The sequence below is a fragment of the Ranitomeya imitator genome, chromosome 2, assembly GCF_032444005.1.
Source record: "Ranitomeya imitator isolate aRanImi1 chromosome 2, aRanImi1.pri, whole genome shotgun sequence".
NCBI classification, from domain to species: domain Eukaryota; kingdom Metazoa; phylum Chordata; class Amphibia; order Anura; family Dendrobatidae; genus Ranitomeya; species Ranitomeya imitator.
This window is the reverse complement of record NC_091283.1, coordinates 759,410,994-759,437,890: the sequence shown is the minus strand read 5'-3', so window position 1 is coordinate 759,437,890 and position 26,897 is coordinate 759,410,994. Positions and strand designations below refer to the sequence as shown.

The 26,897-nt window shown below is 42.4% G+C and overlaps 1 protein-coding gene across 1 annotated transcript; it reads right to left on the bottom strand.

Annotated features, from left to right (window-relative positions):
• Positions 1-3,286: 3,286 nt before the first annotated feature.
• Positions 3,287-25,804, bottom strand: LOC138667755 (beta-microseminoprotein-like). Its single transcript, XM_069755851.1, has 4 exons — positions 25,775-25,804; positions 10,793-10,901; positions 6,510-6,612; positions 3,287-3,846 (listed from the first exon to the last, which is right to left on the bottom strand). The coding sequence occupies exons 1-4, from the start codon at positions 25,775-25,777 to the stop codon at positions 3,483-3,485; spliced, it is 579 nt and encodes a 192-aa protein (XP_069611952.1). The 5' UTR covers positions 25,778-25,804; the 3' UTR covers positions 3,287-3,482.
• Between the last annotated feature and the right edge of the window lie 1,093 nt (positions 25,805-26,897).

Genomic DNA, 26,897 nt, shown 5'->3' with positions numbered 1-26,897 from the left:
GGGCCATTATACTATATATATATGGGGTGAACTGGGGATATCCTACTATATATATATATGGGGAGAACTGGGGCCTTCATATTATATATATGGGGCTGTGGAACCATCATACTTTATATATGAGGGAACTTGGGTCATTATACTATGTATATGGGGGAACTGGGACCATCCTACTCTATACATGGGGGAAACTGGGGCCATCAAACTATTTATGGTGATCAGAAAAATGCCCACAGGAAAAATGCCCACAGGAAAATTTCCCAAACGAAAAATTACCCACACGGAAAATTGCCCACACGGAAAATTGCCCACAAGGAAGATTACCCACACAAAAAATTGCCAATTGCAGCATTACAAAGTTTCAGATCTATGATATTTGAGGTGCAAGGTGAGGATGTTCACATAATATGTGAAAAATGCCCACAGAAAATTGCCAATAGACATGAATACTCACAGGAAAACAGTAGAGACTAAGAGTTATAGGTGATATGCTCTGCATTACAGAGAATAGAATAGATCTATAGGCTAAATGCTCAGCAGGACAGGGGGGGTAGTATGCATGTATATGCGAGATGCTCTGCAGGGCAGAATAATAATATAGAATTATTGGTGAGATGCTCTGCAGAACAGAGAATAGTATAGAATTATAGGTTAAATGCTCTGCAGGACAGGGATAGTATACAGGTATAGGTGAGATGCTCTGCAGGGCAGGAGAATAATATAGAATTATAGATGAGATGCTCTGCAAGACAGAATGGTATAGAATTATAGGTGAGATGCTCTGCAGGGCAGGAGATTAATATGCCAGTCAATGCAGTGAATATGCATGAGGCTTAATGGGCGGGAGACTGGTAAGCCTGATCTACCTTTTCTAGCATTTAACTGTCTACTAGATGGTGGCCAGATTCTAACGCATCAGGTATTCTAGAATATGTATAGTAGTATATAGCACAGCCCACGCAGTATATAACACAGCCCACGTAGTATATAGCAATGTGGGTACCATATCCCTGTTAATAAAAGAATTAAAATAAAAAATAGTTATATACTCACCTTCCGGCAGCTCCCAGGTCCAGCCCAGACGTTTAGCGATGCTCCTCGCTAATGTTATTTTTAACATTAGATCTTTTTACTATTGATGCTGCATAGGCTGCATCAATAGTAAAAAGTTGGTCACACAGCGTTAATAGCAGCGTTAACAGACTGCATTACACCGCGTTATGCCACGGTGTAACGCAGTCTGTTTAACGGACTGCTAAACCGCTATGGGGCACTGACTGGGGAGTAGGGACGGGGTACTGACTGGAGGGGAGTAGGGAAAGGCAAATTCACGTCCGGACTATGCTCGTCGCTGATTGGTCGCGGCCGGCCGTGACCAATCAGCGACGTGGGATTTCCGTTACAGACAGACAAACAGACGGAAGTGCCCCTTAGACAATTATATATATAGATTCTATCTGTCTGTCCTCTCTTTTCAAACTTTATACAGCATGGGAAAGACCGTGTTAAAACGCATTGCACACGGACACCACACAGATGTCACATGGATGCCACACTGATGTTGGCTGAGAAAAAAATGCAAAATCTTATCACATGACCATACTGAAAGCAGTCACGTGACTGTCATGTATCAAAATCGCTCCGATAACACATACTCTGGTGTCTTTGTGGTGGCTACAAAATACACTGGGTGACATGGAAGCAGAGGAAAGGTGAGTAGAATGTTTTTGTTTCTAATTATGCATTAGAGGCAGAACGGGGACACATACACTAGGATTGGGGACCATGTAAACCAGGATGGGGACAGACATACCAGGAAGGGGGCATATATAGCAGGATTGAGACCATGTGGACCGTACATACCAGGATGGGGACCATATATACCTGCATTGGGACATGTATACCAGGTTGTGGACATAGTCACCAGGATGATGGGCATATATACCAGGATGGGGACATTACCATATAATGAAGGGGGAGGGGGGCAATTCATAAGTCTTTATAGAATTTAGAATGCTACAGGGGCCCATACATCTGACAAACGTGAGTGTGGGGGGGAGCAGATCCAAATTTCGCACTGGGGCCCATCGGACTCCAGTTACACCACTGCAAAACCATATCATACATTTTCAGCAAGAACACAAGGTGGTACAAGTGACAGAATCTCACTTTTCTGCTGTGCCTTCTGGGCTTCCAGGCCAACTATCTCTGCCAGCAGCACCCTGCTTTTGGTGGGTTCCCACTGAGATGATAATGTATTAGATGTGACTTGCAGTCCCATGTAACTCCTCAGATAATACAGTGATAGTTTTGTGAGTACTGATAGCAGTGATGGCTCCTCTGGATCACACTGCTGCTGGTTCTGCATGTGCTGCTGCTTTGGGCTGGTGGGAGGAGTAAGGCTACGTTCACACTAGCGTTGTGTGCCGCTGCGTCGGCGACACAACGCACAACGCACGCAAAAACGCGGCAAAACGCACGCAAAAACGCTGCGTTTTGCGACGCATGCGTCGGTTTTTGCCAAAATTTGGACGCAAGAAAAATGCAACTTGTTACGTTTTCTTGGTCCGACGCTAGCGGCAAAAAAGACGCATGCGTCGCACAACGCAACAAAAAAAAACGCATGCGTCCCCCATGTTAAATATAGGGGCGCATGACGCATGCGTCGCCGCTGCGTCGCCCGACGCAAACACGACGCAAAACGGGAAACGGTAGTGTGAACGTAGCCTTAGACAGAATCAGTGAGAGATGAGTGCAGACTATATCTATCTATTGCTGATAATGACAGACTGCTACAAACCACAGATCTTCAGCATTTTTACAGTTTTGTACTAGGTCAACTGTAAATCACAAGTTGATCAGATATCATGTGAACATCCTCACCTTTCACCTCAAATATCATATATCTGAAACTTTGTGATGCTGCAATTGGCAATTTTCCGTGTGGGCAATTTTCCTTTGGGCCATTTTCATGTGGGCAATTTTCCTGTGTGGATTTTTCAGGGAACCGCTGCAGAAAAAAAACGCTGTGAATCCGCACATTTTTTTCCGCAGCATGTGCGCAGCCTTTATGAATTTCCCATTGATTAACATTGTGTGCACAACGCACTGTGGATTTGAGGCAATTCCCCGCGTCCAAAAACGCCACAGAAACGCATTAAAAAACCGCAACATATGCACATACCCTTAAACATTTATTCTATATATAATTTCCAATCATTATGTTTTCTTGCTATTGTTTATAACGTAACTAAACAGTAAAATATTTTTTTCCATTGGAATTCCATTAAGTTTTTTGTAGATGTTTATTGAACATCTGCATAATAAAATGAGAAAGGTTTACACAAATTTGATTAAGAACACAAATCAGAAGCCACAAGTACAGTATATGTAATAATCAACATTTATTCTTATCAGGCAGACCAACTTTTTATAACAAAAATAATCACTTTAGTTTGTCAGACCAGGGACACATTTCTTAACTAATTATATGAAGCATGGTCACGGCTTTCCGCAAATTCACGGTTCATTTCTTCTTCTTGGTTTTCTTCACAGTTGTCAGCATTTTCCAAGTATTCAAGTAACGCCAAATAATCGTCAAGATTAACTTTCATTTCATCGCTGTCGTTACTTTCATTACTGTTGCTCTTGCTTCTGCTCTTCTTTTTGTCACCTTCAATACCCTTTTCTTCGGTACTGTCACTACTGTCAGTACTATCACTGTTTTTCACTATTACTTTGTGAGGACATATTACGCTGGGATCTTTCTTTTTCACAACCGTTGCAGTGCAATTTATTACCATCCGCTTGCAAATCTTAGGATTGAATCCTACGACAACTGTTTCTCTGTTAGATTAAGAGAAAGAACATAAAAAAATGTCAAAGACATTGTCATTTTTTTAACTTTGAATAAATTCCTTAGCAATTTAAAAAAAAATGGCAAAATTTGTTTTTAAAGCTCTCAAGAGAGAAGCTGCAGGTCGAGTGCCTAGTTGAAAAAGGAAGATGGAGACCGTGTAAAGAAGGCAGAAACAGGTTTGCATTTTTCATCATGAGTGCTATAAAGAGAATATAAGAAGAAACAGTTAATCTTGTTGAGATCTCACTGCCCATGAAGCCCAAGGTGCTGCTGAGATTGCAGCATACGGTATGCATATAATCGAGCATACCATTTTTTACATTCATTACAGCACAGGTTCACATGAAACTATAAAGAGTGTGATAGAAAATGTATATTAGCCTTAGTTGATATTTTCTTTTGTTGGCTTTTATTTTTATTTTTAAGTGAAGCAGGGTTGTGTCATTATAAATATTTATGGATCTTTATAAATATTTATGGATCTTTATTAAAAAAAAAGGGTTAATTTATATCATGTTTATATTATATTATGAATATTCTTATCTTTTCTTGAATGATCTATGGCTCTAGCTGTGTTAATAGTTTCCAATACTTATTTCTCACTGCAAAATGCAAATAAATTTATACAATTTATACAATATTATTTTCTGGATTTTATTTTTGATATTCTTTCTCTTAAAGGGAACCTGTCACCCCCAAAGATGAGCTGCATCCACCAGCATCAGGGGCTTATCTACAGCATTCTGTAATGCTGTAGATAAGCCCCCGATGTATCCTGAAAGATGAGAAAAAGAGGCTAGATTATACTCACCCAGGGGCGGTCCCGCTGTGGTCCGGTCCGATGGGCGTCGCGGTCCGGTCCGAGGCCTCCTATCTTCAAAGGATGACGTCCTCTTCTTGTCTTCACGCTGCGGCTTCGGCGCAGGCGTACTTTCTCTGTCCTGTTGAGGGCAGTGCAAGTTACTGCAGTGCACAGGCGCCGGGCCTCTCTGACCTTTCCCGGCGTCTGCGCACTGCAAAACTTTGCTCTGCCCTCAATAGGGCAGACAAAGTACGCCTGCGCCGGAGCCACAGCGTTAAGACAAGAAGAAAACGTCATCGTAAGAAGTTAGGAGGACCCGGACCGGACCGCGACGCCCATCGGATCGGACCTCCCGCCCAGGTGAGTATAATCTAACCTCTTTTTCTCACCTTTCAGGATACATCGGGGGCTTATCTACAGCATTCCAGAATGCTCTAGATAAGCCCCTGATGCTGGTGAGCTTAGCTCATCTTCAGTTTTGGGGGTGACAGGTTCCCCTTAATGTTAAAATGAACCTACCCTTAAAATTATAGACTGTTCATGTCTTTGTCAGTGGGCAACTTACAAAATCAGCAAGGGATCAAATACTTATTTTCCCCACTGTAAACTAAACCTCTAAAAGACATAGACCATAACTATGTCAATATTTTCAGAAATATATATTGGAAGCAAAGATAAGTAATTTATTTTGTAATATTTGTTAAAACAGACTCCTCCCCTTCCGCCTGCTTCCTGTACTGATCACTCGCTCAAATTACTGGTAAAATCTTTAATCAGAAGAAAGAAGAAGGGAGCCGCGGTAATGAGAGATGGAGTCAATCACACAGAGGTTGCAGCTTGTAGTACATATTCGATTTCACCCCTGCTACACTGCTTATTTCTGCTGTATAATTTCTTCCACTCTGCTGCCTCTTATAAAGATCTGTTATGGAGCGAGATGGAAGCGCAGGATCTCCTCTGTGTGCTATATATGATAGACCTAATAGCAGTCAGTTACTTTGGAACTGAGTTGGAAAAAGACTGAATATTTCATCGAATAAATATGATTACTAACTGGTATATTTGGAGATGGGTTCACCAATATATATTAAAAACACTAGACTGCCCTAACCATCTACATGTATACCAAGGCAGGGACAAGCACTGATCAATTTTCTTTTGAGAAACAATTTCCTATTGTCACTTTAACCTTATTTTCATGAGGACCAATGAGCCTTTGATCAACGCCTATTCTGACCTTGGTATATATGTAGATGGAAGGAACAGTTTCTAACATTTAGGATTAACTGGGATGTGTTAGGATCAGCCATTTTTGAGTGGAGGCGTCCTCATCAACTTAATTGCTTTTTAGTGGATATCTACTATAATATTGTTCCCAATAAGTATGTGTCGGTGAATCAGTTAAGAAAAAACTGCCAATTAGAGATGGAATGCACAGAAGGAAATACTGTTGATAAAACAGGAAACTAATGGTATAATAGTCAAAAATAGAGTTCTTCCACATGTTATTTTCATACGCTCTAACCCATATTCAGAAAGGAAACCTGAACCCACAGTTATCATTTTAAGAAACTATTCGAAAAACAATACGTATCCATTGTTGTAGCAGGCATTCCAGCAAAACCCCTTTTCTATTTAACTGCCATACTAAACTGAAGCCATAGAAATGTTGCTCTGTTTATGGGAAAAAAGTAAACGTCATTTTCTAATTTTGATCAAACCTATTATTAAGAGTGAACAACGTTTATTTGTTTCCCCAGTTAGCATCCTGAAAGTTATAATGTTTAATTTGTAAAGTTTAATATTGATATCCATAACCAACATGTCTCATAAATCTTGGAAACTTACTCAGTACAGCATTCAAATCCTTTTTGGTGACAAGTACACTTTTCACAGGTTTCCAATTGCCACTTTGAATGCAAGGGATGCAACTCACCATTGTGCCGGCAACCTAATGATACAGAATATTGAAATCACATTTGTGTTTAGAAAATGTACTATTCTCATGTATTTTGCATAATTGCACCATCTTAGTTTTGATTTTAGTGCAATATGAAGCGTACACTGAAGTCATGAAGGTTCAGAACCCTGACCTGAAGTTGATACCTCTTGGTGACTGTCATCTACTGATGTGCAAGATGCAATGAAAAAAAAGAGTTTTCAACCTAATGTTTTAATTATTTTGCACACTTTCTGAATTCTGTAGTCTGCCATAGGAATTTGGAAGAGGGGCGCAGTTCCGATTAGTCCCACCTTTAATTTCTAATAATTTGTATAAAGCTATGTAAGACTCGTTTAATAACCTGCATTGGTAGCTAACAAGAGGATGAAAAATTAGACCAATGGTCATATAAATGGGCGGAGGAAGCTTAAAACAGGGTTTTTTTTTACAAAAGCTGGCACCAAAACTGAGAGCCACAGATATCTGCTGTGCGCCCTCTCACTTCTTCATATGTCACCCTCAAATCCTTCTAAATAACCCCAGTAAGGGTTTGCTTACACATACGCATTGCAATGATGTTACAGTTCTTCTAGCAAATAAAAAAAAAAAATCATGACAAAAAATTGTAACCCTACCATGATGTGTGAATAGTAGGCCCTAAGTATAACAGAAGATTGCGCTCAGAAGTCCAGCATGCAAATGTTATTTAGCAGCAAATGTTTGCTCTGATACCCTACCTCAGAGGAGTATCCATGGGGGGGGGGGGCAGCCGGTGCATGTATCCTGGGCGCAGTCAGACCACCTAATGCAGCGGCCCAAAATGTCTCCCCTGGCAGCCACATTCTGCCACCCAGTAGACTGGGAGTCGGCCATTCTCTGTGCTGGCTGACACGAGGCTCACAGAGGCTGCGGTGCTCCATCTCCCAGTGAACATTTGTCAGGTCATGTGATCACAATGCTGACGTCACTTGATGGCACCCAGAAGCGCGAAGAACATCAATGGTAAGTACTCCACTGTTATGTTTGCTAATGACAGGTGTTATGAAGGCAATCCAGAAACACAGTGTGCTTAGCGATCAGAGCGCACACAGTGATCTGACAAATACCCAAAAATACAAGAACGAGCTCTGAGACGTGGAAACTCTGTAGACTGCACACCTGATCCTATCCTAAACACAACTAAAAGCGGCTGTGGATTGCGCCTAACAACTACCTAGGCAACTCGGCACAGCCTAAGAAACTAGCTAGCCTGAAGATAGAAAAATAGGCCTGACTTGCCCCAGAGAAATTCCCCAAAGGAAAAGGCAGCCCCCCACATATAATGACTGTGAGTAAGATGAAAAGACAAAACGTAGGGATGAAATAGATTCAGCAAAGTGGGGCCCGATATTCTAGGACAGAGCGAGGACAGTAAAGCGAACTTTGCAGTCTACAAAAAACCCTAAAGCAAAACCACGCAAAGGGGGCAAGAAAAACCCACCGTGCCGAACTAACGGCACGGCGGTACACCCTTTGCGTCTCAGAGCTTCCAGCAAAACAAAAGACAAGCTGGACAGAAAAAAAGCAACAAAAAAGCAAAAGGCACTTAGCTATACAGAGCAGCAGGTCACAGGAACAATCAGGAGAAGCTCAGATCCAACACTGAAACATTGACAAGGAGCAAGGATAGCAGCATCAGGCGGAGTTAAGTAATGAAGCAGTTAACGAGCTCACCAGAACACCTGAGGGAGGAAGCTCAGAAGCTGCAGTACCACTTGTGACCACAGGAGTGAACTCAGCCACAGAATTTACAACACTCCACTATGGAGCTGAAGACACCAATGATCAAATGTAACTGTGGGGGAGACTTATTCTGTGGGAAGGGGTATTCTATGGGGGGAGATTCATAATGTTGGGGGGATTTATTTTGTGGGGGAAGATTTATTCTTTGTGGAAGATTTATTCTGTGGGGGGGATTTATTCTGTGAGGAGGGATTTATTCTGTATGTGAAGATGTATTCTGTGGGGGAAGATGTATTATGTGGGGAGAGATTTACTGTATGGAGGGGGAAGTTTAGTGTAACGGTGAAAAGATTTGATGACACAAGTTTGTGGAGCAAGGGAGGAACAGGTGTTGACGCAATGTGGAGAGTGGGAAAGATTTTAAGCAAAGCATGACGGGCAAGTGGGGTGATGGGGAGCATGTACAAGGAAACAGTATGGGGGAGATTGGTGCATTCACAGCATGATGATTGGGAGAGATGGGTGCAGACACAGTATGGTGAGTGGACGATTATGGGTGCAAACGCAGTATGGGGAGTGTAGGGGGATAGGTGCAGACACAGTATGGGGAGTCAGGAGGTTTGTGAGGAGACAGTATAGTTAGCAGGGGGTATGTGAGAGAAGACAGCATGAGGAGGGGGGAGGGGGAAATGTGTGAGGAGACTATTGAGGGGAATAATGTAAAGAGACAGTATGGGAGGAGAAAAGTGTGAGTGGGCACAGAATGAAGACTGAGTAGCGTAGGTGGGGAGCATGGAGGGACAGTGTAAGGTCACAGCCAGGAAGGGGGAGTGAGGTGAGGGGCATAGTATAGAGGCCCTAAAGGGGGAAACAGGGTGAAAAAGAGCCCCAATATAGAAAGGAGAGGACAGTGTGGAGGGCATGTACCATAAGAGGGTCAGCGTTGGGGATCATATTTTGTGCAGGGTATATAGTAAGGGGCAATTATTTATTCAGGGGTTCAGCATAGGACACATATATTTATTCAGGAGCATTATAATGACACTGCTCTCTTTAAGGGCATCATGTGGGGATGTGCTGCACATGACTGGAGAAGATGGAAGTTTGCAGATACAAGCTGAGGATGAGAAAAGTCATCATGTCGTCTGGACAAAATAAAGATGCAAAGAAAGAGAAGTTGCCTTTGGAGTCATTCATCTTAAAAGGTATCTGGATGTAAAAAAAATGTGATACTAATTCTTAGATTTTTATTTATGTTAGAAGCATTAAAGAGGTTTTCCAAGTTTGTAATGAGTCTACAGTCATTCTATGTGACTGCAGACTTCTGATTTCTCACAGGGCGCGCTGCACGCTATCAGGATTCTCTGTTGCCAGCGATTTTTATACATTCAGTAAGGTGCTGACTAGACATGAGTGGCTTCACTCAATGAAAATGAATTGAGTGAGCCCAGATATGTCCAGTTGGAATGTGGCAGAAGTATGCAAATCACAGACATGTGCTGACAAGACCGTCCACTCTTGCCCCTGGCAAAGGAGAATCCTAAAAGCGCGCAGTGCATGCACTGTGAGAATTCAGGAGCCTGCAGTCACATAGATCGACTGCAGACTTTCATCTCAAAACGGGACAAGCTCTTTAATCATAAAATTAAGCGTGTGCAGCCAATCCTAACAGCGTGTCATATTCTCACTGTTAGGCCGGGGTCACACTAGACCGTAATACGGACGAGTGCAATGCGCTAAAAAAATCACATTGCGCTCGTCCCAATGTTAATTTATGGTGCAGCTCCCATCATCCAATTTTTTTCTCGCCCGTATTCAGGATCCGAGTGAAATCGCAGCATGCTGCGATTGTCAGCGTATCTCGGCCGAGAATCGCCAATGAAAGTCTATGGGGGCGAGAAAAAATAGCACAGCACACGGACCATCAGTGTGACTTGCGAGAAATTCTCAGGCATTGGGCAGGTGACAGGAAAGGCTCAGCCATTATTTGTTCATTTTGCAAGTGTGTGAGAAAATCTCGCCATACGGATGCCATACGGATGTCACACGGATGTCAAACGCATGAGTTGATGTGGGAAAATCGCATCCTCGCACTGCACACGGATCACTGTTTTGGTAACATTTGTGCGATTCTCGTCCGTCAAAAAAGTACCATTTTTTTATACGTTGTGTGTGTCCCCGGCCTTAAGATTCAGCTCTGCTTGCAGGTTCCAGCCACATCACTCATATGCGATTTTCTTGCTTATGCTAGCATTTCTTCCTGCTTCTCTCAGCTTTTCACTGAACATTGAGAGAATTAGAGTCAGCAGCTCGTCGGCACATGACTGAGTGTGCAAATCGCTTATGTGCTTTGGGGGGTACACCAAACTGAATTCTTGCCCCGGGTGCCAGAAAACCTAGATACACCTCTGCCCTACCTAAAAATACAACTTTCTGATAGTGAGTTACATCTTGTAAAATCTCTGACCTGTTTCAATTTTTCCTCTTACAGCCATCCCTTTCTTAGTAAAATGACAATCAGTGCTGCATGATGTTACAAGGAATCCGAGTCCTACCGCGAAGATCAGAAGTAAAGCCTGTAAAACAACATGCAATATGTATAAATTCCTATGAAAATGAGTTTTAAGGTATTATTATTCAGATATGGTATTGTATTATTAATTTAAAGAAGCACTCCCATTAAAGTTTTATTTCATATGGCATTATGTACTTTCAATTTTTCATTTTGCCTTTCTTACCAATTGTTTCTTCTGATTTCCATTAGGTCTATGACATCCCTTGATTAAAAACTGAGTAGCTGAATCCTTCTAAGCTCTATGTAGAAAAAGGAAGTCAGTTTTCCCTGCAAGACTCATGAGTCATTGCAAAAGTCCCTGGTAGGGGAGGAGCAGAGCAGCTGGGTGAGGAATTGAAGAGGGGAATGATTTGTGCAGGGAAAAGAGACTTCCAGTTTCTACATAGAGCAGATAAACAGAATAATTAGCTGGGTAGAAAGGCAAAATGAGCAATTGTGACTACACAGTGCTATATAATGACTTCAATATATTAACCCCTTAATGACCACGATACGCCTTTTTTTTATGGCAGCCGCTAAGGGTACCTATTTTCAGCACCACTTTTAACGGCGCTGAGAAATAAGGGTATGGTGCCTCCCAGTGTAGGAGAATCTCCAGGGTCTCAGCTACAAGGGTGTCACTTTTGGGTATTTTCTATCATATAGACCCCTCAAAGTCACTTCAATTGTGATGTGGTCCCTAAAAATAATGGTTTGTATGTTTTGTTGTAAAATGAGAAATCGCTGGTCAACTTTTAACCCTTTTAACTTTCTAACAAATAAAAATTATGTTTCCAAAATTGTGCTGATGTAATGTAGACATGTGGGAAATGTTATTTATTAACTACTTTGTGTGACACCACTCTCTGATTTAAGGGCACAAAAATTACAAGTTTGAAAACTGCAAAATTTTCTACATTTTTGCCAAATTTCCTTTCCTTTTTTATAAAAAAACACAAGTCATATCGAAGGACTTACCACTAACATGAAGTACAATATGTCACGAAAAAACAGTCTCAGAATCACTGAAGCGTTCCAGGGTTAATACCACAGAAAATGACAGTGGTCAGAATTGTAAAAATTGGGTTGGTCATTAAGGTCAAAATTGGCTCAGTCACTAAGGTGTTAAGAGGATAAAACATTGATGGGAGTGCTTCATTAACTACAGTCACTAATAGAATATTGTGAAATGTTCACTTTACCGTAAGTTTAAGCCAATTAAAAATTACATTATACTATGTATCCTACTAAAAGTAGAAATATCCAGTAATCATATACAGAATTTCGTTACATTAAGGAAAATAACATCATGAGTTCTATCATTTTACTGATAGATATAATAAAACTCTAGTTCTGGAAACTGAAGGTGTATGCATTTCATAAAGTCGGATATAGCCAGGTGCGTGAAGGCAACATAAATCAGAAACAGATTAAGAGATGATCACCTTTCACACTATTTTTTCTTTTAAACTGCATACATAATTAGAAAGGGGAAAGTACTGATTTTTTTTCTCCACTGCATTGCAAAGATTTAGACATTGATTCATTCCTTGATGAGGGGGGTGTTGATGTCAAACGCTCCTTATTTATTAAGCGGCAAAAGTCTCATCTGGAAAGTGGCATGTGAATTAGATGAGATGTGATGTCATGCCCTTCTTTTGCTCTGTTGGCGGCGGATTAAGCTTTACTCTGTCCAGGCCATCAACAGTGAAACTATATTGATTCAGGAACAAAGATAACACAGCTTACAACTGGTATTTCTTATAGCTTAGGATCTTGGCATCTTGTCTGTCAGCTTGCAAAGTGAAAGTAAAATGTGCTCCAGCTACACACAGTGAGTGAACAGGAACTTCCTGTTTTGGGGGGATAACAATGCATTATTGGCAATATAACACTATTGAGACAGAAACTCATGCACTACATTAGTAAATAGTAGCTATTGCAATAAATACAATAATACATTTTTTTGCGGCAGCCCTCCACCCCCTGTACCACCCCATCTCATAGATCTATCCAAAACTAGAGTGAAGAAGCTAAAAGTTACAACATTTTTGTTCAACCTCAAGATACACAAAAATGTTGCAACTTATTAAAGTGTTTTACTCCAAATTTCGGGCGAAAACAGTTTGATGAAATAGCGCCAAAAGGAAAATGGTCCAATGCAAAAGTTTTGCACCTTGAATGGTTAGTACATAGTAACACCCCCTTTTGAAAGTATCACAGCTTGTAAATGCTTTTTGTAGCCAGACAAGAGTCTTTCAGTTCTTGTTTGAGAGATTTTCATCCATTCTTCCTTGAAAAATTCTTCTAGTTCTGTGAGATTCCTAGGTCGTCTTGCATGCACTGATATTTTGAGGTCTAGCCACATATTTTCAATGATGTTCAGATGAGGGGACTGTGAGGGCCATTGTAAAACCTTTAGTTTGAGGTAGTCTATTATGGATTTTGATGTGTGTTAAGGATCATTATCCATTTGTAGAAGCCATTCTATTTCAACGTCAGCTTTTTTTTACAGATGGTGTTATGTTTGCATAAAAAATTTGTTGAAATTTCATTGAATCCATTCTTACTTCTACCCTTGAAACGTTCCCTGTGCCATTGGCTGCAACACAAACCCAAAGCATGATTGATCCACACTCCTGCTTAATGGTTGGTGTAATGTCTTTTCCTGAAATTCTGTGTCCTTTTTTTGCACACATACCTTTGATCATTGTGGCCAAAGTGTTCTAATTTAACCTCATTGGTCCACAGGACTTGTTTCCAAAATGCATTGGACTTGTCTAGATGTTCTTTTTTAAACTTCTAATGCTGAATTTTATGGAGAGGACACATGAGAGGTTTTTTCTTATGACTTTTCCATGCAGGCCATATTTGTGCAGGTGTCTCTGAACAATGTACCACAACTCCAGAGCCTGCTAAATCTTTCTGAAGGCCTTTTGCAATCAAGCAGCGGTTGCCTCTTTAGCAATTGTGGCACCCCTAGGGGTATTTGCCACAAAAATAGTTACTGACAGTAAATACAAATACTAAAATAGCAAGACTGCACTACTACCTCCGGCCAGAAGGGGGAGCTCCAGAGACTCCCCTTGACCCATTCTGGTCTGAGAGAAGAAATGGCAGTTGGGCCAAGGAGCTGAAAGTGAGAGGTCATACAGTTGAATCTCTAACAGCCCTGTGACTGTTACCAGGCCTAAATCACCGGCCTGAGGAGAAGAGGGATAGAGAAAAAGGACATTGTGAGAACCGGGTAGCATTAATCACTACCCAGAACAGGCGCAAAGACGGATACCGGATCCGTGGCTGTATTCATTACATATAATACAGCAACCGGAAAAACGTGAGGTGATATCAGCTTCACTAGGGTCGGACGCAGCAACAGACACAGAGTTCAGCGGTACTCCTGGAGGGGGTAAGCCGATAAAAGGACTCGGGTTGCCCGTCGAACCAGGACCCGGAGGGGACAGATTGGGCCGGCAGCCAGTTCACATACAGCAGCAGGGCCACACAGATATTGCGTACAATAAGAGGCGAAGACCCCGGCAGGGTCAAAGTAACTCAGAGTTCCCATACAGACTCCGGTGACAGGACTGGTTGTAAATCCTTTTTTGTTAAAGTAAACTGGTTAAACGTTTCAGTGCCTCAGTCTTTCATTTGGACAATAGCCATCTATCCAGGATCGGGATCATCGCCGCTGGGAGAACCTGCTGCTGATCAAGTAAGTGCCTGTTCCCTCACGATACCCTTTACACTGTGCATTGCCTGAGGCCACAGCACCGGGTCAAGCCACCCGTGACACCCCCCTCAAGAGACAGACTCCATTGGTCCGGTGCTGGGTATCCCGGTCTCCTGGGCGTCACAATTGGCGTCACGAACAGGATTCAGCCAGCCCGTATACCGGGTATTGTGTGCCATGATTGGAGTCCAAAATTGTGAAAATCTTGAAAATTGACTTTATTAAAGCAAATTCCATTTCCCATTGAAAACTATTGAAAGTGACTTTTCCCCATTGGTTATAATGGAGTAAAGATGGCCGCCATCCCCTGAGGTAATCACCTCATAACCGTTAGGCACGAGACTGTTAATTGAGCTACGCCATCACCTGAGCCCCAGTCTAACTGAAAAACTTCATAATCCGCCATTACAGAGCGCACGGCGGGTGGGAGCAGCAGGGGGCGTGTCATTGTGGGCGGCACCAAGCTGAGCGCTCTGACGTCAGAGCAAGGGGAAAATCGATCCTGCTGCACAGCGGAACGAATCTACACTATCCCGACGGAAGCGGAGGACCGGAAGGGTCCGGATTAACTAAGGGGGCAAAATATGTCGCAGCACGGAGACGCCGCAGCACCCGGCGACGCTAATGCAGCTGAAAGACAGAGTGTCGATAGAGAGTCCGGTAGCGCAGCGGTGCAAGGAGTGGCGCCCATCATGCCGGTGCTGATGCCATATACCCCGGGTGGTCCATGGCTTCCAATGTATGAAGGTGAGCCTAATACCCTTGACGATTTCAGAGAAAAGATGCTGGCCCATTTTGACATGTTCCCCGTGGGTGAAGTTCAGCGTGTTAGTCTCCTGATGATGCAGTTAAGTGGCCATGCTAAGCGAGAAGTCACAGCATGGGCAGCTGATCTAAAAGGCACTGTTGAACGCATATTTGCTGGATTAAAAGCTACATTTGAAACCACTGCCAGCAGCAAAGCTAAAGTACGATTCTTTAATTGCAAACAAAAAGTTAATGAGTGCGTGAGAGACTTTGCCTTAAACCTGCAGGAAGCCCTTAAATCACTTACACTGGCTGAACCCATTTTTAACACCGGAGCGGATAAACTGCTAAGAGATCAATTTATTGAGGGACTCTACACCCCTTCTCACCGGGGGCATGTGAGCATGCTTGTTTTTAAGAACCCTGAATTGACATTTGCCCAATTAAAGGAGAGCGTTATACGTCTCCAGCTGGCAGAAGCACCTCGGGATCAGGAGCCTGCGCAACTCATGGCAGAGGCTCCTCAACAACATGGAGTACCAGTGACATCAGCTATGTCCGGGGCCATTGCTAAGCCCCTGGGGCCCAGTACTAATGAGGCTCTTCAACAAAAGCTTGACTCTTTAACTGATGTTGTTGCTTCAATGGCTAAAACCATGCAGGAGATGAGAGGACCCAAGATGGAGTTGGCAAACCGTAGAGAAGATGTTCCATGGATGAGACCCCGGAGATACCCGACATGGAGAGGACGACCCAGCGACCGCTACCAACCAGATGGACAGCCCATTTGCCGCCGTTGCCAGCAGCCAGGCCACTTTGCACGAGATTGTGATTTAAATGGGAATCCCCTGGGAATGCGGGCCGCTTCGCAGGAATGAACTTTCAAGGCCCAACACCCTGGCACGACAGGTACATCGGAGGACGACCCATTATCCCTATCGTGCTGGACGGAATTCCCCTCAACGCTTTGCTGGACACAGGTTCCCAGATTTCATCTATACCGTATATCCTTTATAAGAGGTACTGGGCTGATGCAGATATTGATAAAGGGCCCTCTGATGTTGAACTAGATATATGGGCCAGTAATGGTAAGTTGGTACCGAAACTAGGATTCAGGGAGATGACCATAAAGATTGGTAAAGTAGAATTGAAGAAACAGGGTATAATTGTTGTTGATGTTGACCGGCGGAACTGTGAACCCACTGTATTGATAGGAATGAATGTGTTAGAGAACTGCTTTTCCGAAGTTATTTCTGTGTTACAGCAAATTGCTGAAACTGCCCAATCCTGCCAGCAGAGAGTTCTCCGAAGGGAAATAAAAGTATTGATGTTAAGGCAACAGGTAGAAGTTGCAGGTGGAGAAATCGGCAGTGTGAGGGTAAGTGATCCGACATCTATTGTAATCCCACCAAAAACAGAAATGCTGGTATGGTGTAGAGCAGCCATTGGTACTAAGGGACGAGATTATCAAGCCTTAATAGAACCAGTGTACACCGACAGCAGGCCCACTATACTCACAGCACGAGGGGTAGTCGAGGTACACCGGGGACGAGTGCCGGTACGACTTTTGAACTGTGGAGAGGAAGAGGTCACTTTGCCAAGGTATGCTACAGTGGCAAAGCTATATACTGTTGACAACAATGCCATCACAACCATTGAGCCCTTAGAACCAACCTGTCAGGTGGAAGGCAACGGCTCAGATGGAGAATTGGAGGATTGGTGCCAACAGCTACACGTGGGCATAAATTCAACACCTACCCATCAAAAGCAAGGGGTGTACAGGCTAGTGACGGAATATGAACAAGTCTTCAGTAAACACCCATTGGACTTCGGACGGATAGAAGGGGTAGAACACACAATCCCCACCGGTGACCATCCCCCAATAAAAGAAAGATATAGACCCATACCGCCCGCTCACTATCAATGTGCAAAATATATGCTGAGGGAGATGAAACAGGCCGGGGTAATAAGAGACAGCTGTAGCCCCTGGGCGGCCCCTCTAGTGATTGTCAAAAAAAAAGACGGAACCATGAGAATGTGCGTAGACTACCAGCAGATTAATAACATCACCCATAAAGACGCCTACCCCTTGCCTAGGATAGAAGAGTCCTTGACCGCTTTGAAATCTGCTAATTATTTTTCCACCTTAGACTTAACAAGCAGGTATTGGCAAGTCCCTGTGGCTGAGAGAGATAAGGAAAAGACGGCATTCACCACACCAATGGGTCTAAGTGAATTTAATCGCATGCCGTTCAGACTCTGCAATGCATCCGGTACCTTCCAGCGGCTGATGGAATGCTGCCTCGGACACAAGAACTTCGAGACCGTCCTCCTGTACCCAGATGATGTGATCGTCTACTCAAAGACTTACGAACAACACTTAAAAGACTTGGCAGAAGTGTTCGAAGCCTTATCCAGGTATGGCATGAAAATCAAGCCATCCAAATGTCACCTTCTCAAGCCAAAGGTACAGTACCTGGGACACATCGTGAGTTCGGAGGGAGTAGCACCGGATCCCGAGAAAATAACCGCCATAAGGGATTGGCCGAGACCTACCAGCGCAAAAGAAGTGAGGCAATTCCTGGGATTGGTGGGTTACTATCGCAGATTTATAAAAGGATTTACCAAGTTGGCAGCACCCTTGCAAGACGCCTTGGTAGGGCAGACGAAGAAACCTTCAAACCGAAACCCTCCTTTCCAGTGGAACGACGAAAGGGAAGACTCCTTTGAACAACTAAAGAAGGCACTAACCGGAGAAGAGGTTCTGGCATACCCAGATTACCATCAACCTTTCATCCTCTACACCGATGCCAGTAATGTGGGACTAGGAGCGGTGCTGTCACAAAAGCAAGAAGGTCGGGAGAAAGTCATCGCCTTTGCAAGTAGAAAGCTCCGGCCTACTGAAAGAAATCCAGAAAATTATAGCTCCTTCAAATTGGAACTACTGGCAGTAGTGTGGGCTGTGACTGAACGTTTCAAACACTATCTGGCCGCTGCAGAATTTATTGTCTATACTGACAACAATCCGTTGACCCACCTGGACACAGCCAAATTAGGTGCGTTAGAACAGCGATGGATAGCCCGGTTATCTAATTACAACTTCAAAATCAAGTATCGAGCAGGTCGCAAGAATGGAAATGCTAATGCCCTATCCCGGATGCCACACTTGAGAGATGTAGAAGAAGAAACGGGGGAGCTTGAAGAAATTGAACTACCAGCCTTCCATCATCCCAAGGCAAAACATCATCAGTCAAGTACCTATCAGAAACAACAAGAGGTGAATTTTAATCCGTTAGCACACCATAGATGGGCTGACACCCAAGACAGCAATCCGGCTGTGAAGTTGGTGAAGGAAATGTTAACTGACCAAAGTGCATATCCCGATGAGGATGCCCCAGAAGAGACGCATCAACTCTGGAAAGAGAGAGGCAAAATGTTCCTGTATCAAGAGAAGCTCTGTAGAAGGTACACCAATCCGAAAACACATGAATTGGTTTGGCAGATTATCGTGCCTAAACAAGATGTCAAGATGGTCCTCGAAGCTTACCATAATGGTGCTGGTCACTTCGGTTGGAAAAAGTTAGAAGTACTTCTAAGAGAAAGATTTTACTGGGTCGGGATGAGAAAATCAATCGAACAGTGGTGCAGAAATTGTGGCCCGTGCAACCTCAGAAGAAACGATCAAAAGAACCAAAGAGCACCACTGCAGCCCATAATCACCAAACAACCACTTGAACTTGTAGCCATAGACCACGTGAAGTTAATACCAAGCCGGTCCGGCTATGTCTATGCCTTGACCATCGTGGACCATTATTCACGCTTCTTGGTAGTAGTACCCGTAAAAGATCTGACAGCAAAAACAGCAGCCAAAGCGTTCCAAACGTACTTTTGTAGACCCCATGGATATCCGGAACAGGTTCTCACCGACCAAGGTACAGCCTTTGAATCAGAGATCTTCAGAGAATTCTGTAATATGTATGGTTGCAAAAAGATCCGGACGACGGCCTATCATCCACAAACAAACGGCTTATGCGAGAAGATGAACCATATTGTAATAGACCTACTAAAGACTTTACCTGAGACAGAAAGGAATCAATGGCCAGAGAAATTGCCTGACTTGGTGGATCTGTATAATCATGTCCCGGTGAGCTCCACCAACTGCACCCCAGCTTACCTTATGCGTGCAAGACCCGGCCAATTACCAATCGATCTAGAAATGGGAATTCTGAAACCAGACGCAGAAGTTCAAGACTCCAATTGGGATATCATACGGCAAAAGCAGTATCGCCAAGTGCAAGAGAGTGTGGAAAGAAGCCTTCAGCAAACTAGAGAAAGACAAGAGCGAACTTTCAACCAGAATGCTCTAGCGACCCCATTAAGACCGGGTGACCAAGTGCTCAAGAGAAATCGTCGAACCAATAAACTGGACAATCAGTGGGAAGCCGTACCCTACACAGTTTTACCAACAAGAGTGGATAATCCTAAAATGTGTCTCATTAGCAAAAACGGAGGCTTAACATCTGTACTAGTGTCAAGAGACAATCTTAAATTATGTCCGGAAGCATTGAAAGAGCCAGACGTTGTCCAGCCAGAACCAGAAGTTATTCAACCCATACAGGTTCAACCAGTAAAGGAAAAAGAAGAGGAAGTGTATCACACCTGTATAGGAGACTTTCCCAAAACCCTACTAACATACCATGGTGCAGGAGTGGTTCCCATGGTGGCCTTTTACCCAACACCGAACCCAATACCAGAAGTCCCAAGACAGGAAGAGGCTGACCCCGTACTACAGGAGGTTCCAGGCCAGGAAGAACAGATTCCTGGTCAGAGTAATCCCATTCACGGTGGACTTGCCAACTCCATAGTCGTGGAATTATCTTTAGCAGAGCGGGCAGATACTACATCCGCAGTAGACAGTAGTACACCACATGAAGAGACACCGCTATTACGTAGATCACAGCGTAGTACCCAGGGTCAATTACCGGCCAGGTATGCAGATTACCAACTATAAAGCTCATAATGTGAATTGTATATATGTTATGCCGTATATAGTTAAACAGAAAATGTAGTATAGTCATTGTTATCAGTCTGCAACGTTTAAGCCCAGTACCTACAGAGACTTGTCTGTATGAACTTCTTGCATATTCTTGAACTTTTTATCAGCCCGGAGGCACTAAATCAAAGCTCCGGAAAGACTGCTTTTTGAACTTTGCTTTTTGCTCTTTTTGAACTTTCTTTAGACTTTATATTGATAACTCCGTTGGAAAAATGGAACTAAATTCCTGGACACTAAGTACAGTGCCTTTCCTAATACCTTCAATGATAGAACTGTATTAATGGACGCTATTTGAAGTGACTTTTTACAGAACTCTATTTTTGTTTCCTTGAGTGGTTTTTGTAACTTTTCATTTTTAAGAATCTGTACATATTAATTGTTATTTCAAAATGTTATTGTCCCACAGTCCCGGAGTACTGTTCTTAACTAAGGGGGAATGTGGCACCCCTAGGGGTATTTGCCACAAAAATAGTTACTAACAGTAAATACAAATACTAAAATAGCAAGACTGCACTACTACCTCCGGCCAGAAGGGGGAGCTCCAGAGACTCCCCTTGATCCATTCTGGTCTGAGAGAAGAAATGGCAGTTGGGCCAAGGAGCTGAAAGTGAGAGGTCATACAGTTGAATCTCTAACAGCCCTGTGACTGTTACCAGGCCTAAATCACCGGCCTGAGGAGAAGAGGGATAGAGAAAAAGGACATTGTGAGAACCGGGTAGCATTAATCACTACCCAGAACAGGCGCAAAGACGGATACCGGATCCGTGGCTGTATTCATTACATATAATACAGCAACCGGAAAAACGTGAGGTGATATCAGCTTCACTAGGGTCGGACGCAGCAACAGACACAGAGTTCAGCGGTACTCCTGGAGGGGGTAAGCCGATAAAAGGACTCGGGTTGCCCGTCGAACCAGGACCCGGAGGGGACAGATTGGGCCGGCAGCCAGTTCACATACAGCAGCAGGGCCACACAGATATTGCGTACAATAAGAGGCGAAGACCCCGGCAGGGTCAAAGTAACTCAGAGTTCCCATACAGACTCCGGTGACAGGACTGGTTGTAAATCCTTTTTTGTTAAAGTAAACTGGTTAAACGTTTCAGTGCCTCAGTCTTTCATTTGGACAATAGCCATCTATCCAGGATCGGGATCATCGCCGCTGGGAGAACCTGCTGCTGATCAAGTAAGTGCCTGTTCCCTCACGATACCCTTTACACTGTGCATTGCCTGAGGCCACAGCACCGGGTCAAGCCACCCGTGACACCCCGCTCAAGAGACAGACCCCATTGGTCCGGTGCTGGGTACCCCGGTCTCTTGGGCGTCACAATCCTATGAGCAGCTCTCACTGAAATTTTGCTTGGAGACTTCCAGACCTTATTTTGACCTCCACTGTTCTGTTAGCTGCCATTTTGTAATATCATTTCGAATTGAGGAAAGGGCAACTTGAAAATGCTTTGATATCTTTTTATAGCCTTCTGCATTGTGGGTTTTCACAATTTTCCTTTTCAGAGTTCTAGGCAGCTTCTTAGAAGAACCCATGGCTGCTGTTTTTGCCAAAAAGTTAGAGGAGGCTGAGTTTTTATAAAGCTAGGAAATTTGCATCGCCTGGCCTTTCCTAACGATGATAATGAACAAGCCATAACCCTAACAGGCTGAAACCTTTGTCAAAGTTATCTAAGCACACCAGTCTCAAAGTGTGCCCAAACTTTTTCATCGGTCCATTTTCCTTTTTGTAATTTTTTTAAACATAAAAAATGACTATTTTTTTCCCTCTAAAATACAAAAGGAAATGTGTCATCTTTAACTTTCAGCCTTTTAGAGATCATTTCATCTTCAACTTGCTTAACTATTCACAATAACAATAATATTGAACAGGGGTGTCCAAACTTTTACATGCCACAGTAGCTAATAAAAATCCATATTTTAAGTGTTTTTTTTCTGTTATGTTCGTTCTGGATACTTACAGCCTCCTATTGATGTATTCATGTTTAGTGCTTTTTTTCTATGATAAGAAGGCAGCTTCATGTAGCTGGGATGAAAAAAATAATAGCCCACAGAGAATGTAAAAACAGATAATTTCAGCACAAAATAGTGAAACTTGATGCATCTCACTTGACCATGGTATGAACTCCTCACGGTCTTTACTTCCTGTCATTACACCGCTGAGAGAGTAGATTGTATAGTGAGGTATGTGGCGATTAGAGGCTGCACAGTCCATCAGTGAATGCCGTGGCACTCACTGATGCTCCGCTGTCACTAGGATATTCTCTGCAGTTGCCATTTACATTATGCTGTTTACAGTAATGGGTCCATGTAAAGTCACACACCGACTACCTATGTATTCATCCAATGCTTTGCAGCTTGTATAGTGTCACATAAAGTCATGTGTAACGGGACCCCTTCCAGTAATAATGTCCCCCATCCTTGCCCTTTCCTATAATAATAACGCCTATTTTGTCCCCTTCATTTAAAAATGTACCCCACCCTGGGCCCCTTGCTATGGGAATGTGCCCCATACTGGGCTCCTACGTGACATATTGTCCACCATCCTGGTCCCTTCCAGTAATATCTACTGTTCTACTGCTTTTTTCCAACACATTAAAAAAATACCTTTCCCCACTTCCATTATTCTCATCATTCACTGAAATAGCCGGTGTACAAACCAGAAGCTAGCTTCAGCATGCCTGCCACAGGCTGCGCAAGATGTAATTTCCATGCGCCTGTGATGGGCACTCTGATATCAGCTGCCGGCCTCGGACTGGCTGACAGTATGTAATACAATGCAAAGAACCGGCATCTCTCTGTGCCGCAATACACTACAGCTGAATGTGCTTCATCAGATGAATACACAGCCGAAATAGGCAATAGCGTTGGCGGACCCCTCTACCGCATTGGTCACAATCGTTACACCACTGTCTGTGAAAATCATTGGGGGAACATGCAACAATATGGACCTACTTTAAGTATTGGAATATAAGGGGATTGCCAGTATGAACTGATAGCTGTACTTGGTCCAGCTGTTTCTAGGCTGCTATTAGTATTGACTGCTTGCACGCTGCTGATCTCCTCCTCTCCTCGCATTCTAGTGACAGGAAGGAATGAAAGCGAGGAGCTCTCAAAGTGATTAAGAATGAAAAAGCCTATTCTGGCCATCTCTCATGGCATTTATTTTTTTCCACTCTATGATGATGCCTTATTCTTATTGGACAGAGTCATAGAGGGGGGTAAGTAAACGTCCCAGAGAACAATCTATGTTATCACCCCCTTGGATGATGAAGAAGAAAGGTGTTTTAATCAGCCCCTGTGCCCCTTTTACTGAAATATACTGAAATATACTTTTTGAAACAGATCAGCACGGTGGCGCAGTGGTTAGCATTGCAGCCTTGCAGCGCTGGGGTCCTGGGTTCTAATCCTACCCAGGACTACATCTGCAAAGAGTTTGTATGTTCTCCCCGTGTTTGCGTGGGTTTCCTCCCACACTCCAAAGACATACCGATAGGGAATCTAGATTGTGAGCCCCATCGGGGACAGTGATGATAATGTGTGCAAACTGTAAAGCGCTGCGGAATATGTTAGCGCTATATAAAAATAAAGATTATTATTATTATTATTATCTCTCAATCAACCATATTTCACAATCCAAACTGCATAGATTGCTACACAGATCTTTGGCACGACTAGTGTACATATTTTAAGAATGCATGTCAAAATGGCTGTATCATAATTTTACAAAGTTTACAAAGTTTTCATGCCAAATTATAAAATGGGCATTTTATAGAACATAAAATGTTCATTAAAAGTAAACTTTCAAAAAGGATTATACAGCCTTTCTGCCATGGATTATTAATGTAAGTACACCAGCCATATGCAGCTTGTATTGTATTCGCTTTGATATTGACAGCTACATACATTGATTGAGTGGTAAAGAGAGATAGAAAGTACTGTAAATAAAATTGCTACCGACACAGTCTGGAGGACCAGAAATCTGTGAACTGAAAAATAGAGCAGAGCTTTAATCTAACCTTCCCAGCTCTGAATGAGATTTTAACAGCTAGATAAAAGTATAAATACATGTTAGGCTACTTTCACACTAGCGTTTTTTTCAATACGTCGCAATGCGTTGTCTGCAGGATGCGTTTTTGCCCCAAAGACCAACATTGGCGACGCATTGTGACGCATTGACACACGTCGCAACCGTCGTGCGTTGTGGCGGTCCGCCGGGAGCAAAAAACGTTACATTTTTTTGCTGCCGACGGACCGCTTTTTCCGACCGCGCATGCGTGGCCAGAACTCCGCCCCCACATCCCCGCACCTCACAATGGGGCAGCGGATGCGCTGGAAAAATGCATCCGCTGCCCCAGTTGTGCGGCGCATTCACCGCTAGCGTCGGAACGCTAGTGTGAAAGTAGCCTTAGGCTAGTTTCCCACATTTTAGGCTACATTTACCCTTAGATAGATAATGAACACTCAAACAGAAACCTAGCAGACCTCATTATAGTTAATATGACAGTCTTAAGTTGGAGCCATTTCTTGCCAACTTATGTTTTTCTGTTGCTATAAGCTTTGAATGCTGGTGTGAACCAAGTCATGGAAGTACATCCCACATAACAGTATATTCATAAATAATAATAGTAATAATAATATTTTGTAACAATTGATTATGAGATTTTTTTTTATTTCCTACAACGCAGAATAACTTATGGAAATAAAAATGAAAGTAGTAAAAAAGCACTAAATAGTAAACATATTATTGATGTCAACTTCTAAATATATTTATATGTTACTGCAATATATCCATTGTTGCAAATATCAAGTCTTGGTCTGCCAAATCATTATGCTCATGGCAAAGATTTCTTGCCGAATTTGTAGCATAAACCATAGGACGATAAGACTTTATTTTTGCTTTGAGAACCTTTGTTGGAGATTTTGATTGTCATTCCGATATTACAGACATAAAACATTGTACGATTCTGCAATATTTTGGGTGTCCATAAACAGTAAGACTGTATTTTGTAGCTAAGTTTATTCTGTCTACAGTAGAGACGGATAACTTGTGAGATAAATCACTCATCATCATGATTCATGTTTTCACTTTAAAGCAAAATAGTGTAGTATGTAGCATAATTTTTGCCATGAAAACAATAGTAAGCGAGAGACCCAATTCCATTTATTAAGGTCTGCTGGTAGCCTGCTACTGTTTGAACGAATCCAATGTAGTTGTCATATTTCCATTTGTAAATGGAAGCAAAGCTTAATATTGCTCCTCAATAGTAATTGTGAAATATCTATTGTGTTTGTATATATATATATATATATATATATATATATAATATATATTTTAGTAAACTCGCTAACTTACCATTGTTAGATGCCTTCCCTCCAGACACAGGACGGCATGTTTGTGTTTGACGATTTTGTATATATAGAGAGAGTGTTGCCAATGGACAGTAAAATATGTAAATGAATAGAAAGAGCAAATATTTAATGAAATATTATTCTAGTGTCAGTGTTGTCATCATCATAATCTCTTCCGATCAAAGATTTGCTGGCAGGCACATTCAAACATGGCATTTAATTTCTTGAATAATATAGGGTTAAGCTGTCCATGAAACAGATTTGGCTGAACTTTGCACCCAGAAAGATAATTTGTGCAATACTTATCTGAATTGACGTGATATTTAAACGCGAGTTTACACAGCGTAAGGCTTCCGTCACACTAGCAGTATTTGGTCAGTATTTTCCATCAGTATTTGTAAGCCAAAACCAGGAGTGGGTGATAAACGCAGAAGTGGTGAATATGTTTCTATTATACTTTTCCTCTGATTGTTCCACTCCTGGTTTTGGCTTACAAATACTGATGTAAAATACTGACCAAATACTACTAGTGTGACGGCAGCCTAACAATGAGGGGATCATAACCCTATCCATGTTCACTTGTGCAACGTGCTGTGAAACCCATTTCATACACTGTATTGTTTCCTAAAGGTTTTTTAAATAAAATATTATTAGGCAAGTAAAAGTCTAATGTTCACTGGACGTGTTTTGTGATTTGGTATTGCATTTATTTACAGATGATTTTCATTAAGAAAGTCCATTTTCTACCAGATCACACATTAAAAAGCAGCAATTTAATTGCATAAGTATTTCCATTTTTGTCTTTTAACCCCTTAGTGACAGAGCCAATTTGGTACTTAATGACCGAGCCAATTTTTGCAATTCTGACCACTGTCACTTTATGAGGTTATAACTCTGGAACGCTTCAATGGATCCCGCTGATTCTGAGATTGTTTTTTCGTGACATATTGTACTTCATGTTAGTGGTAACATTTCTTCGATATTACTTGCGATTATTTATGAAAAAAACGAAAATGTGGCGAAAATTTTTAAAATTTTGCAATTTTCAAACTTTGTATTTTTATGCCCTTAAATCAGAGAGATATGTCACGAAAAATAGTTAATAAATAACATTTCCCACATGTCTA

Bases quoted from the DNA above. Each gene is read 5' to 3' on its own strand.
- LOC138667755 (XM_069755851.1), bottom strand. The intron at 6,613-10,792 runs GTCAGAGATTTT...CTGTATCATTAG, and splicing joins AAGAGGAAAAATTGAAACAG to GTTGCCGGCACAATGGTGAG. The intron at 3,847-6,509 runs GTAAGTTTCCAA...TTAATCTAACAG, and splicing joins GGATTTGAATGCTGTACTGA to AGAAACAGTTGTCGTAGGAT.